General features: G+C 36.0%; 1 protein-coding gene across 1 annotated transcript in view; it reads right to left on the bottom strand.

Moving 5' to 3' along the window:
- Positions 1 to 1,031: 1,031 nt before the first annotated feature.
- FYB2 (FYN binding protein 2) overlaps positions 1,032 to 14,288 on the bottom strand; it is a 102,234-nt gene continuing 88,977 nt past the window's right edge. The window contains exons 16-20 of the mRNA XM_023186820.3: positions 9,101 to 9,187; positions 6,143 to 6,236; positions 2,405 to 2,561; positions 2,266 to 2,299; positions 1,032 to 1,925 (exon numbers count right to left, since the gene is read on the bottom strand). Coding sequence (XP_023042588.2) covers positions 1,904 to 1,925; positions 2,266 to 2,299; positions 2,405 to 2,561; positions 6,143 to 6,236; positions 9,101 to 9,187 — 394 coding nt within the window. The 3' untranslated portion in view covers positions 1,032 to 1,903. The remainder of the gene's footprint in view (positions 1,926 to 2,265; positions 2,300 to 2,404; positions 2,562 to 6,142; positions 6,237 to 9,100; positions 9,188 to 14,288) is intronic.

Raw genomic sequence — 14,288 nt, 5'->3', positions numbered from 1 at the left:
TTGTCTTCTACAATGCCTACTCTAACAGTTATGGTCCTGGAGAGCAGGAGAGGGCTGCAAATGCCTCTCACTGGGTAATAGTTTTAGTTCAGGAGGTCCGAGCAGAGTTTGGTCTCTAGTCTAAGCAGAAATATATTTCAAATCTTTAGTACAAGCCTTCATTTCATCTCCCAGTAAAGAAGTCTCAAAGCCATTCCCTAATTCTCCTTCTCTCGCACCGATACATCTAATTAGTCACCAAGACATTCTCTTTTACCTCTGTAATACCTCTAATGGGGCTCCTGTACCATATATTTCTGTTGCTGCTGTCTTAAGGTATAATGCCCTTTTGCCTAGACTATTGCAAAAACAATTCACCTCTCCTCTATTATCCATATTGGTGATTGCTTCCCATCCCCCAAATATCTGGCATTTTCTTCCTATCCCCCAAATAACTGACATTTTTTTCCTGTTTAACCCTTAAATGACTCCTTACTCTCTAGAGGAAAAGGTACAAGTGAAGTCTGTCACATTCTAGCCCCACTTTGCCCCATTGCAAGCAGCTCTTGCCATTTCCCACCAGACATTCTCCGCTCCATTTACTATGAATTTCTTCATAATCACCAGACAGAGCATGGCTCTTCCATCTCTGTGCCTTGTCTAATAAATAAACATATTTAAAGACCAAGCTTCAGTATTACCTCCTCTGTAAAATATTTTTTAATCCTTTAGCTCTTCCATTCATATCTTGTTTAATTATGTTATTTGTAATCTCTACAGATTTCCTTCTTTAAAGTCTGAACTTTTTGAATATCTTTGATTCGTGTCTTTTAGAATAAGCTTGGCCTTTATTGGCAAATGTCATTTGGAACATGAAAAGGAAAATAAAAGAACCTAGAAGCTTAAAACTTGGCCTCAATATAAAGAACAAGGCCATGGAAACAAATCCCATCACACTTGTGAAGGCCAGAATCACCCTGCTTAAAGAACTGAGTGAAATTCTTCAGTTTTTCAGTGCTGAAAAAGCCACTTAAAAATTTGAAACCGTTAAATGCATATGTAGAATTTATTTCTCTTGACATGCAGTGCACCTCACTTAAAAAACAGAATAGATATTACAGCTCAGTTTTTAAAATTTTATTTAATTCCATATAAATGAAAGTACATATGAATGTTGTTAGTTCAATAGTTATTTGGGCATAGACAAAATAATGACAATTGTTCTTATTTTGGACAAAAAGATGTTTTAAAGTAATACAGCATATATATTATTTTGTTAAGTACATTTGGGCACTCCTTAAAATGATGGGTGAACTTAGGAATAAATTATTTTTCGGGAAACTATTCCTAAAAGAAACCAATGTGGAACAGTATTCATATGAGTTTATTTTTGTGATAAAGTAAAAGGACATTTATACCTTTTTAAAGACTGAGTCATAATTAAGATTATACCTTAAACTTGAGTATTTAAAAGACCTTGGTTACACTGTTTACTGTTCAGAATTAAATTATACCAAATTTGAATGCACAACATCTAGAAATTACAAATGCTCGTGTGCTAATATTAGAAGCAAACCAACCATCTGCACAACTGACTAGGTGCCATAAGGCATGATTTCTAACTTTGGATATGGCTCATTAAATAAGTGCTCAAATGCTAACACATACTGTTTCACATTCTCTTGAACTGGCAGTGAAGTAGATACTGAAATAGACATTGACAGATAACCTTTTAGGAGTAAAACCAACATCTAAATGTTGAGGATTTGTTTTTATTTTTCTCTTTTAAGTTCAGAACGAAAGTTTCCACAGATTCCACCATCTCTAAAATTTTGACATATAAACTGAAACTGATGTAAGGCAGGACTAGGATCTTAGGACTAGTTCTCCCTTGTGCAGTCCATAACATTTGATCTTGATCTTTCTAAGGTGACCAACTTTGATGCCTGAGAATAAAGAAAAATATGCAAACATTTAAAAATATAGGACAATGAAACAGTTGAGTGGGAGATTTCTAGGGAATTTCTGATCTAGTTTAATATGTTTGTGTTCTTTTAAAATGTTTATAAAGCTATGTAGAGAAGTTTGACAGCATACTCAGGAGAGACAATAATAAAGTGTCTTCCAAAACGATCCTTATAGAATGGGGTACTGCATGTCTCATTTTTAAAACTTATCCTGAATTTCAATAGATTCACAATAGATTCAGTAGTCTTCTCTTGAGACTAATGTATACAACAATGTATTAGGAACTCATGATTTAAAGTACCAAATCAAACAGCTTACTTGAAATCTAGATGTTCAATGAGCACATATCCATCTATAGAAAGAAAAATCACTGTTAATTTGAAAGTTATAGAGAAAATGCTTTAAGATTATTTTTAAAAACAATGAAATGTTATGAAAAATAAGCAAATAAACTTACATTTGCCTTTAGAATTACGACATATCACTAGATTTTGTTCGGTGGTATCAATGACTTCCAGTTCTTCTCCAGGACTTATTGGCAAATCAAATATTCCATTTCTTGAATTATTGGAACAGGCCACTGCTGTGTTGATGACAATAATCTCTTTATTGTACTGAAATGAGAAATTACTAATCAGACCATTCTTGCATAGTTATTTTTCATAACAAAATTAATGGAGGATATAATATAGTAACCTCAAAATAAACTCCAGATACTATTGACTAGTTAAATAACACATAGGGGAATAGAAAATAGGAAGGTATACAGTTAAAGGAAAGTCATTTAAGAAAATAATAGTAAAATGGTGCAATCTCACATTTGTTTGGTATGATTATATTTTCAAAGTATTTTCACAACCATTATTATTTTTTTTTTCTCTCAAATCTTTTTTTAAAATTATTATTTTTAGTTATGGGGTACATGTGCAGGATGTGCAGGTTTGTTACATAGGCAAATGTGTGCCATAGTGGTTTACTGCACCTATCAAGCCATCACCTAGGTATTAAGCCCAGCATGCATTAACCATCCTTTCTAATACTCTCCATCCCCATACCCTATCCCCAGACAGACCCCAGTGTGTGCACAACCATTACTTAATTGTACTAGAATGAGCCCTGCTGGATGAGGTTGTAACGTAGGTATGAATTAAGCACCATGGATGGTAGTTAACTGTTCCATTACTAAAACTTCTGTGTAGTGCCTTAAAGTTTATAATATTCTTACATACCTATCATTTCTAGATGACACTCTTTGCATGCTTTTTCTCTGTGTGAGCTTATGTATTCTTATATATAGCTATACTACATGTTATTTTAAAATAGTGGGAATTGGCTGTACCCAGTTGGGGGCAATTCCCAGTCTCCTTTTGTATTCACGGGTAGGCAGGCATTTTGTTAAAAACTCCTGAGAAATTCAAGTCCTGACCTTGGGAATCTTTTCCTGACATACTGACCTATACATCTGCAGCACATCACCTTCTAAGGCACTGAAATCTGTTGACCACAAACAGATAGTTCCAGAATACACAGCTTAGATTACAGGTACCTACTTCTCCAAATCAGTGTGTCCAAATATCTCCTTTTGCCCAGGATATTGTCTGTTTATAACTAATATGTCTATCTATAACTATTTATTATTATGATTAAGAGTTCCTCCTTCCACTCTTAGAAGTGTCCTGTGTTTGGATGATAAATTACAAGATCAACCTATACCAAATGAGATCAGATCTACAAGATAGCTTTTTTCCTTTACTTAACAAAGCAATCGCTTCCTTACTGGCTTTTTTATTCTTTACAGGCCATTGCTCACTGTGAATTCATAGTGATTTCTTAAAATACAGATCTAATTAGGTCACCTTTCTATTTATAAAGTTCTAAAAACTCCTTATTGCTTTCAGGATGAGCTCCACACTGCTTAGCTTGACATTCAGGGTCCTTTGCATACTGCCATTCTCCATCCCTCTATCTTTGTCTTCTTTACTGAAGCTGCATCAAGCTACATGACAATCCTTGAATACATGCTGTTTACTTGAAATACTCTTCTTTCTCTTAACCACTTCACATGAAAACTGTTATGACTGCCATATATAATTTAGTGTCTCTTAACTATACTTTATATCTATTCCTATTATATAATTTAATAAACATACTGTCTTATAAAGTGAAAATAGTAGACAGCCTTATTCATCTTTGTACCCTCAGTGCCTGGCACAAATGAGTTATCCAGTGTTTTATGATTTGAGCTGGATAAAAATTATTGAAATGGCCTATCAAGGAAACCCACTACAGGTAATAAGAATGAAATTATACACATATACAGGAAATGGAATATCTTTCCCACATGAAACAATCAAAAACACATGGAGAGGGAAAAAAGGATTGGATGGAACATAAGGGTCTTTTCAACAAGTGATTGCCTCATGGTTGTTTTTCAATTAATCAAATAACATCAAGGTTGTAGTGGATAATAACATATCACAATTTCTAGATATAGTAACCCCAGTCAGCTTTGGTTCAAACAGGAATTATCAGTGATTATGAGAGATTTGTATACATTCCTATTTTAGTTCATCTCAAAAAATATTTTATGCATGTTTACAAAATGCTAAGCAGTCTTATTCTGCTCTGCACATGGATATAAACATATATAAAATAACCTTTGTCCTCTAGGAGCTCATAGTTTAATATGATGAACATGTAATACCAATTTTGTTAATGTGTGATAAGCTAGAGATTGCTCAAGCATATAGGTAAACGGAAGAAGAGTAATTTATTTAATTAGAAGATTTGGGTAAGTCTTCCTGGAGAAGAGGAGATCCCTCGACTGGAGCTTGATAAATGAACAAGAGCTAGTCAGATGGAGAAAAGTTCAAAAGTGTACCAGATAATTGGAATAGACCAAGGAAGCACCTAGAGGGATGAAATAGCAAGACAAAGATAGAGGTGGAGGTTCATTCAAGGGACAGAACTATGAGCAGTTTGTTGCCAAAGCAGAAAGTGCAAGGCAAAGAGTGGCAAGAGATAAAGCCAGGAAGATATGCAAAGGTCAGGACATAAAGAGCTTTCTATGTCATGTTAGGAAGCCTAAACTTTAAACATTTTGCAAGGGGGAATTTTTGAAAAATTTTAGGCTGCATAGTGACTTAGATAAATTTTATGAGGAGGATGCACAATTTGTCTCTCTCAATCCAGTGTCTAGCACATGGAAGGTGCTCAGTATGTTTCATAGTTAATAATCCTCACTTTGACAATATATGAAATCAGGGAAGGTTGAGCTTTAGAATAACGAAAAAATGTTCCATGGACTCTTAATAACAGAATAAGAAGGCAGAGAGCTTCGGATGCTGCGTCATTCATTTGTTCATTTTGTTATTCATGTGCATGTTTATTTAGGCATTCATTTACCAAACACTGTCTGTACAGTTTTATGTCAGGCCCTGGGGAACAAACCTGAATGAGACAGGGTTTCTTTCTCAAAAAGGACTCAAGAGATTAATTAGTAACAGAAAACCAAACACCGCATGTTCTCACTCATAGGTGGGAACTGAACAATGAGATCACTTGGACTTGGGAAGGGGAACATCACACACCGGGGCCTATCACGGTGTGGGGGAGGGGGGAGGGATTGCATTGGGAGTTATACCTGAGGTAAATGACGAGTTGATGAGTGCTGACGAGTTGATGGATGCAGCACACCAACATGGCACAAGTATACATATGTAACAAACCTGCACGTTATGCACATGTACCCTAGAACTTAAAGTATGATAAAAAAGAAAAAAAAAATGATTCACACACACACACACAAATGCTTTAATACAACTAATCAGTGTTATAAAAGACATGTGTAAAATAGATATATAAAATGTGCTGAAGGAGTAACTTAACCTGGACAAGTTAGGGAGGAGTGGGTGACATTTGAACAGAGCCTTCAAGAACAACTTAGGAGTTTTTCCAGGAAGAAGGAATAGCATAGATTACAGGTACCTACTTCATAGATTACAGGTATCTACCTACAGACATAAGAATATAGAAATGTGTCAGGAAAAAATAGGAATGAAATGCTGGCTTTTTGTGTCAAAGATAATGTCTGTGTCTTAGAGAGGCAGAGGCACAGCATACTTACAGATTGTTTTTTAAATGAAAGCTCCAAGCTGTCAATATTGCTAATTTTTACCTCGAGAAGAGAACGTACCTTAAACCTTTCTCTAAATAGTTTTTCTTCTCTTTTCATTCTGTTCTTTTCTAAGTTTTGCTTCTTGGTTTTGAAGAAACTTCTAGGAGAGAAACTAGCAAGAAATGTGCAGGTAGGGTAAAATGTACTATAATAAAACTCTTAAGTTGCCGAGTCTACAAAGTCACTTCATTTCAGGACAAATTCAGGTATAGTTTTTTGTGTGCATAATTTTGTATAAAATAATACATATGCAAAGTCATGCATCTGTATTTGTGTATATGTACACACACGTATGTAGTTTCATAATACAAATACACACACATATTTCCATTAGAGCAAATTGTCAAACAAGTGATCAGGGTAATACCAATTGCTTTTCCCCACAATTAAAAAAATATTTTTGATGGCAAGATAATAACTTGGGATAAAATCACATTGGTTAAACAAATGAAGGTAAACAAGAAACTTGTCTGAATGAGACTTATAGATATAACTTGTTTTGTTTTTTGTTGTTGTTGTTTTTTTTTTTTTTTTTTTAGTTTTAGGAAATTTACATATGTTCCCATTTACCTTCAGATTATTTAATGGAAACCAGTAAGAATGAGTAAGCAGTTTACTTTGTGTGGTTTTCTAAGTTGTTAAACCTAATTGGAGATCACAAATCTACATGATTCAGTTGAAGAGCTCTTCAGTTTGCTGAACGTTTTGGAGGATGAATACCATTAAGAAAATAAAGATGCCACAAAACATGTGCAAGAATTTCGGCACATAAAAGTAAATAATGCTACAGAAGAAGCTGATTATACTCTTAGTCCTCCCTCTTGCTCTTCACATGAGATTTGTTTCTTCTTTTTAGCAGTTTAATGTATTGACAGAAGTAAAAAAAGTCAACCAAATCCTGTTAATTTTATTCCAAAGTGTCTCCTACATTTGTTTATTTCCAAGATTACAGCCACTGCCATATTTCAGATTATCACTACTTATTGCCTGAGATACCATCTTCGTCTTACCTCTCCTTCCTCAAATCCATTGGCATACATGCCTGCAGAGTCATTTTTCTAAAATTTAGTTATGTCACTCTTTTGCTTAAAACCTTTCAATTTCTCTCTATTGCCAATAGGATAAAGTCTAAATTCATTAGCATTTTATAATCTGGCCAGATCATCTTTCCAGCTTCATCAGCTGCCCATTTCCCTACATGTTACAATGTCTACTTGGGTCATCTTAGAAAGTGGGTTATCCTTTTCATGCCGTTATACCTGGGATACTGCTATGGTTTGGATATTTGACTCCTCCAAGCCTCATGTTGACATTTGAGCCCTAATGTTGGAGGTGGGGCCTAATGGGAGATGTTTGTGTCATGGGGTTGTTTCCCTCATGAATGGCTTGCTGCTGTCCTCTTGGTAATGAGTGAGTTACCACTGTCATAGTTTCCTGGAGCCTGGCATCTCATTTGTTAAAATGAGCCTGGTACCTCACTTGTCTCTCTCGCTCCCTTTCTAGCCCTGTGATCTCTGCACATTCTCCTTCACCTTCTGCCATGAGTGGAAGCAGCCTGAGGCCTTCACCAGAAGCAGATGCCAATGTCATGCTGCTTGTACAGTCTACAGAACCATGAGCTAAATAAACCTCTTTTCTTTATAAATTTCCTAGCCTCAGGTGTTCCTTTATAGCAACACAAATAGGCTAAGACAGATACCTTTGCCCAACTTCTCTTTAAACTTACCATCATCTTTGATTGATAAAAGAATAATAAAAGGGTTGAACTAATTTCTTCCTTACTGGTAGAATACGTTATGGTCAAAATCATTTTAAAAAGATCAAAGAGCACATAGAAATTGATACAGAAATAATTACCCTTACTGTAACATTTTCTAATTTACTTGGTTCAAAATAAAAGTATACTGTTATATCACTCTGTTGTAAAAAAATAAATAAATAAAAAGGCACTGGAAAATTGTTTCCTAAGAAGCATTATTTGTAGTTATCAACATACTAAAAAGCTTTCTGGGGGGCAGATCAAAAATGTTACTAATAGTTCCTCTCTTGGAATTCTGTTTTGTTATGCTGTGCAAATGTATGTAAAAGTATGAAGTTTAAGATAGAAAGTTTCTTTTCTAGTCTGTTAATACATCTTTCCAACCTGAGAAAAATAAATTACGTCAAGTCTGAACCTAAAGAAAATAAACTTACGAGAAGGGCCATCCAATGCCATCCTCTGAGTCTCAGACACTAACGTCTGGTTTCCTCTGGTGCACCCCAGTAGGACTTTTCTAACAGGTTTCCCAGAGCAGACAGACTACACAATGTTCACATCTCAGTGACTATTTAGACAAATATTTCCCCAAGTCATTTGTTAAAAAAATACCTCATATCCTGCCTCATGTCCTAGCAATTGAGAAGATGGGATCAGAGAGCAGTAAGAAACCACCTGCCTCAGTAAAAACATCCTCTCACAACTGCTTGGGAACTTGAATCACATGAATGCAGGTTAGATCTTGACTCAGTAAAACATTTTAAACTTCTAACACTCATTATAGTCATAACTAGAATTATATTTTAGGGAAATCAGTGTTACTATATGATACCTAGTTTGTTTTTTTCTCAAAGTTACATTTAAGTTCTAATTGGAGTTTTATTTACATGATATCTTATAAGGGGAAGTTCTTACAACCTAAAAGAAGACTAGAAATTTGTCATTGTTTGAAAATGGTTAACTTGAAATCTTTTCTCACTTCCTATCCACCAAAAGCAGGGAGGAGGAAGATGAAGATACATGTGTATGACACTTAATATTTTTATATTCTTTGTCCCTTTTAATCCTCTCAACTGTACTATGATGTAGATGTTGTTATTCTCATTTTGTAGATGAAAAAGCTGAGAATCAAATTTGATTACTTATCTAAGGCCACACAGCTGGTAAGAGGTATAAATTGCCACAGATAACCTATAACATAGGTGCCTCTGTGTTCCCACCTTTCTGATTCTTCAGCACCGGTTTTCTCTTTTTTTTCATTTGGTGTCAGAAACTTGGGTTTCCACATTTTCAGTTTATCTTCATCTCTGAGGAGAAATATATTTTGAGCAAGTAAATTAAGACTGACTTATACATTCGTGGAACCATCAACACTTCATAGGCAATTATGTTTTACAAAAAATTAAAAAGCCATCTAGAAATATATTTTGATAATCCATGGAAAGGCCATATAGTAAATATTTTAGGCTCTGCAGCCATACTATCTCTATGGCAACTCTTCAACTCTACTGTTGCAACTTTATACACAGAAACAAGTGGCAGGCCATATTTGGTCCTCCGGCCATAGTTTGCTGACCCATGATGTGTCATAATCCAAATTTGAAACCAGATGCAAGAGATCAGCTTGCTTATAATCACATTTCATCTCCTTTATAAGCCTCAGGGGTTTTTTTGGTCTCTAAAATGTGAATAATATAACTGAACTCCATTGTGAAACAAGGCTAAGCCAACTAGCATGTAACGTTAGTGATTCCAGGCAAAAGAAGATGCAGGGAAGGGAGAAGGTATTTACTATAGAAGGAACTAGTACTTTTTAGCATCTATGTGTCAGGTCTTATGCTAAGCATCTTACATATGTTTACTCATTTGGTTTTCAAAGTAAGTATTGCAACAATCCTTTAAACCAATCACTCAAAGTTTTACAAGCGAAGAAACGGATGAGCAGAGAGAATGAAATGGACGGTCACAGTGGTATGACCACTTTGGAAAACAAGTTGGCATTTTCATATGAATTTGCATTCCCTATAATTTGCATTTTTCCCCTTCTAAGTATATCTTCTAGAAAAATTCCTGCACACATTCACAGGAGCCATAGATAAAATATCTGTGGCAATATTATTTGTAAGGGCCCCAAGAGTAACCAACAATTGAATAGATAAATGAATTATGATATATACATATAATGGAATATTACAGAACATTAAAATGAATGAAAGGAAAAATGAAAGATTATATTTGAATAAAAAAGTTACAGAACTCTGTATACAGTGTCTCATTTTCATGATGTTCAAATCCCAAAGAAAATAATTTTTGTTTCATATGTTTGTTAAAACTATATTTATTTTGAACAAGGAAATGAAAACACCAAATTTATGAGAACAGTTACCTTGAGGGAAGGGATACATGGTGTTTACAAGGAAAAGAGGCCAAAGTATTGGTTATGTTCTAGTTCTTAAGTCAAATGATGGGTTCAGGGCAATTTGTTTAACCATGCTTTACAAATTTTGTTTTGTTTTGATTTTTACAAATGACTTTTTAAGAAAAATAATTTATCCAGCTACTTGGGAGGCTGAGGTGAGAGGACTGCTTGAGGCAGGAGGTCAAAGTGCAGTGTGCTATGATCACGCCTGTGAATAGCCACTGCATTTCCACCTGGTCAATATAGCAAGACTCCATCTCAAACAAAAGAGAAAAAGAACTTATTCTTTACCCTAATTTGATATTTCAGAGCTCTCTTCCATCTTATGCCAAATTACATTTCCTGCTTGTAACACACCTTTCCTGATCATATACACCTTATGGTCCAACAGAACTTCCCAAACACGTGTGTTTTCCATTTACAGTTGTCCACTCCCCCTCTTGCTCCTCCCTTTTCTCTCATCTTCTTTTGCTCCCAGTCTTCACCTGTCAAACTGTTACCTGTCTTTCCTGTTTCAGCTTGGCACAAAGATTTTTGATCACCTAAATAACAGTAATGTCTACCTATTCTGAGCTTCCAGATTATCTTGCACATTTTTATAACAGGTCCTTCTTTGTTAACTAATTTATCAAATTATGTTTTGGTATCAGACACATGATACAGATATGAAAGTCACAGTCCCTACCTCAAAGAGTTCCCAGTCTAGCAGATAAGAAAGTCAAGAAAAGAGACCATTACAATTCTGAGAAAAATATCTTGATAAAAAAAGGGAGTACCTAACTTAATAGATAAAGTTAGAGAGGGCTTCTTAGAAAAAGTAAAATCTGAATCCAATTTTAAATAATGAGGGATAAAATAGCCGGCAAAAAACATGGCAAAGTGTGTCACAGGTAGAACTATTCTTTTGTTCTTAAATTATCACCTTCTTGAAGAGGCTTTCCATAACTATCAATACTTTAAAACCCCTACCAGCACACACCCTATATCCACTGTCTTTCAAAATATCCTGTTTCAAAGCAACCAAATTCCAATGTGTAATTATAGACTAATGTTTTCGTTTGTTTATTGATTTAGTCTCTCTATGCCCACAGGAGTAGGAATTATATCTCTTTTGTTCACTGCTTTATACCCAACACCTAGCACAGTGCCTGGCACGAAGGACATGTTCAATAAATATTTGTTGAATGAACTGATGAAGTTGGAACAAATGTGAAGGTTTGGAAATGCTAGACAGTATATCCGGTCTAAGGAACTCCATGTAGTACAGTATGGATGGAACACAGGAATAGTGGGTAAGCAGGAATAACAGATGAGGCTAAGAGGTTGCCAGGGACTGGATTATGAATACATTTTATGTTTTCCTAAGCAGTTTTGACTTCATTCTGAAAGTGATGGGTAACCACTAAACAGTTTTCAGCTGTCGGGTGGTAGGTGGTCACATTAGCACTTAAGAAAGTCTGGAGAATAAACAGAAATGGAGGTAAGATGGCCATTCAGGGAGTTGTAGTAATCTGGTTGAGAAACAAGACTGCATTGTGGCTGTGCAGTGGGGGTGGGAAAAGTGGGAACAGTTTTGAGTTATTGGAAGAGAGTGAAGGGAAGGGAAAGGCACAAGAGAAGGAATAACAGATAACCTAGGGTTTCAGCCTGAGCAACTGTGTGTTTATTGAAATAGTCACCAACATAGAGATCAAAAGGACCAGATGTGGAGCTCCATCTTCAGTGGATCCAACACTGGAGCACCCAGATATATAAAACATATATTATTAGGCTAAAAGGGAGAGATACACCTCGATACAATAATAGTTGGGAGACTTCAACCTCCCACTCTAAGCAGATTATCCAGAAATAAAAACAGCAAACATCCTATTTAAACTGCACCATAGACCAAATGGACCTAACAGACATCTACAGAACTTAATACACATCTACAGAACATGTCACTCATGTTCTGTATAGTACACATTCTTTTCATTATCAATGGAACATTCTCCAGAACTGTTCATAAGTTAGGACACAAAACAAGTATCAACAAGTTTTTAAAAATCAAAATCATATCAAGTGTCTCATCTGAGCACAGTGGATTAAAACTAAACATCAATAACAACGGGAACACTTGACACTATACAAATATATGGAAATTAAACAACATGCTCCTGAACAACCAATGGGTGAAGGGAGAAATTAAGGATAATACTTAGAAACACAATATACCAAACTTATAGAACACAGCAAAAACAATATTAAGAGACAAGTTTATAGTAATAAATGCCTACATCAAAAACTAGAAAGATTTCAAACAACAATCTAATGATTTGTCTCAAAGAATTAGAAAAGGAAGAACAAACCAAATTCAAAGTTAGTAGAAGAAAAGAAATAATAAAGATCAGAGCTGACATAAACAAATTTAGATAAAAAATACAAAAGATCAATGAAACAGAAAGCCGGTGTTTTGAAAAGAAACAAAATTGGCAAACCATTACCTAGACTAGACAGAGAGATGGGGTGAGAAGGAGAGGGGAAGGGAGGGAGGAAGGGAAGGGAGGGAGGAGGGGAGGGAAGGGGAGGGAAGAGGAAAGGGGAGGGGGAAGCAGAGGGGAAAATTAAAGGGGAGGGGAAGGGGAAAGGGGAAGAGGGAGGGCAAGGCAAGTTCAAGTAAATAAAGTCAGAAGTGAAAAAAAGAGACATCACTTAGAGACCACTGTGAGCAACTATCTGCTAACAAATGGGAAAACCTGGAGGAAATAGCTAAATTCATAGAAATATACAACCTACTGAGATTGAACCAAGAAAAAATTAGAAAACTTGAAAAGACCAATAAAAGCAATGAGATTGCATCAGTAATAAAGAATCTCCCAAAAAAGAAAAGTCTAGGACTGGATGGCGTCCCTGCTGAATTCTACTGAACCTTTAAAAAAGAATTAATACCAAATCTTCTCAAACTATTCCAAAACATTGAAGCAGAATGAACTCTTCCTAACTCATTCTATGAGGCCAGCATAACCCTGATACCAAAAGCAGAGAAGGATACAAAAAAGAAAAGAAAAGAAAATTACAGGTCAATATCCCTGATGAACATAGACACAACAATCTTCAACAAAATATTAGCAAACTCAATACAACAGCACATCAAAAAGATAATACACCATGATGTAGTGGGATACATCCCAGAAATGCAAAAACATATTAGTGGGATGTATCCCTGAGCTCAGGAGGTCAAGGCTGCAGTGAATCATGATCATGCCACCACTGCACTCCAGCCTGAGGGACAGAGTGATACCCTGTTTCAAAAAACAAACAAACAAAAAACTGACTCCCAGGGCATCCTCCCTGCACACAACCAGGCTGCTGTCCCTCTATAATCTCACACACTGACCCCTGGGCTCACTTGGTGAGCACATCCCCAGAGAGAGGGTAGGTGGCAGGAAAGAGCGCTGGCTTGGGGGCAGGCCACCCAGATCTCAGACCTACCTCTGTACTCAATCGCGTAGACAAGTTAGTTACCCTTAGCCTTGATGTTCTTGTCTGAAACAATTTAAAATATTTTTTTACATTATAAAAATAGAGATGGGGTCCCATTATGTTGCCCAGACTGGTCTCAAACTCTTGAGCTCAAGTGATCCTCCCACTTCTGCCTCCCAAAGAGTTGGGTTTACAGGCATGAGCCACTGCACCTGGCCAACTGGGAACCATTCTAATCTATCATGGAGGGTTGCTGTGATAGAAAGGGAAGTATCAGGCTGGGAAGATTTCAGCTCACCTCATGAATCACTGGCTTCATCTTGTGAAGCCAGAAATTCTCTAGCCATCACCCCCTCCATGGTCATATTGATGTCCATCAATCAGACCACCAGGAACATGCCTGCAGTTAACAAAGTTGGGTCATTCAACATAGGCAAATCAATAAATGTGAAACATCACTGCAACAGAATGAAGAACAAAACCATATGATAATTTCAATAGATGCAGGGAAAGCATTTGTCAAAATT

Source organism: Piliocolobus tephrosceles, chromosome 1, assembly GCF_002776525.5.
Source record: "Piliocolobus tephrosceles isolate RC106 chromosome 1, ASM277652v3, whole genome shotgun sequence".
Classification (NCBI taxonomy): Eukaryota; Metazoa; Chordata; class Mammalia; order Primates; family Cercopithecidae; genus Piliocolobus; species Piliocolobus tephrosceles.
Note: the sequence above shows the minus strand (reverse complement) of the source record. Positions and strands in the feature narration are given on the sequence as shown.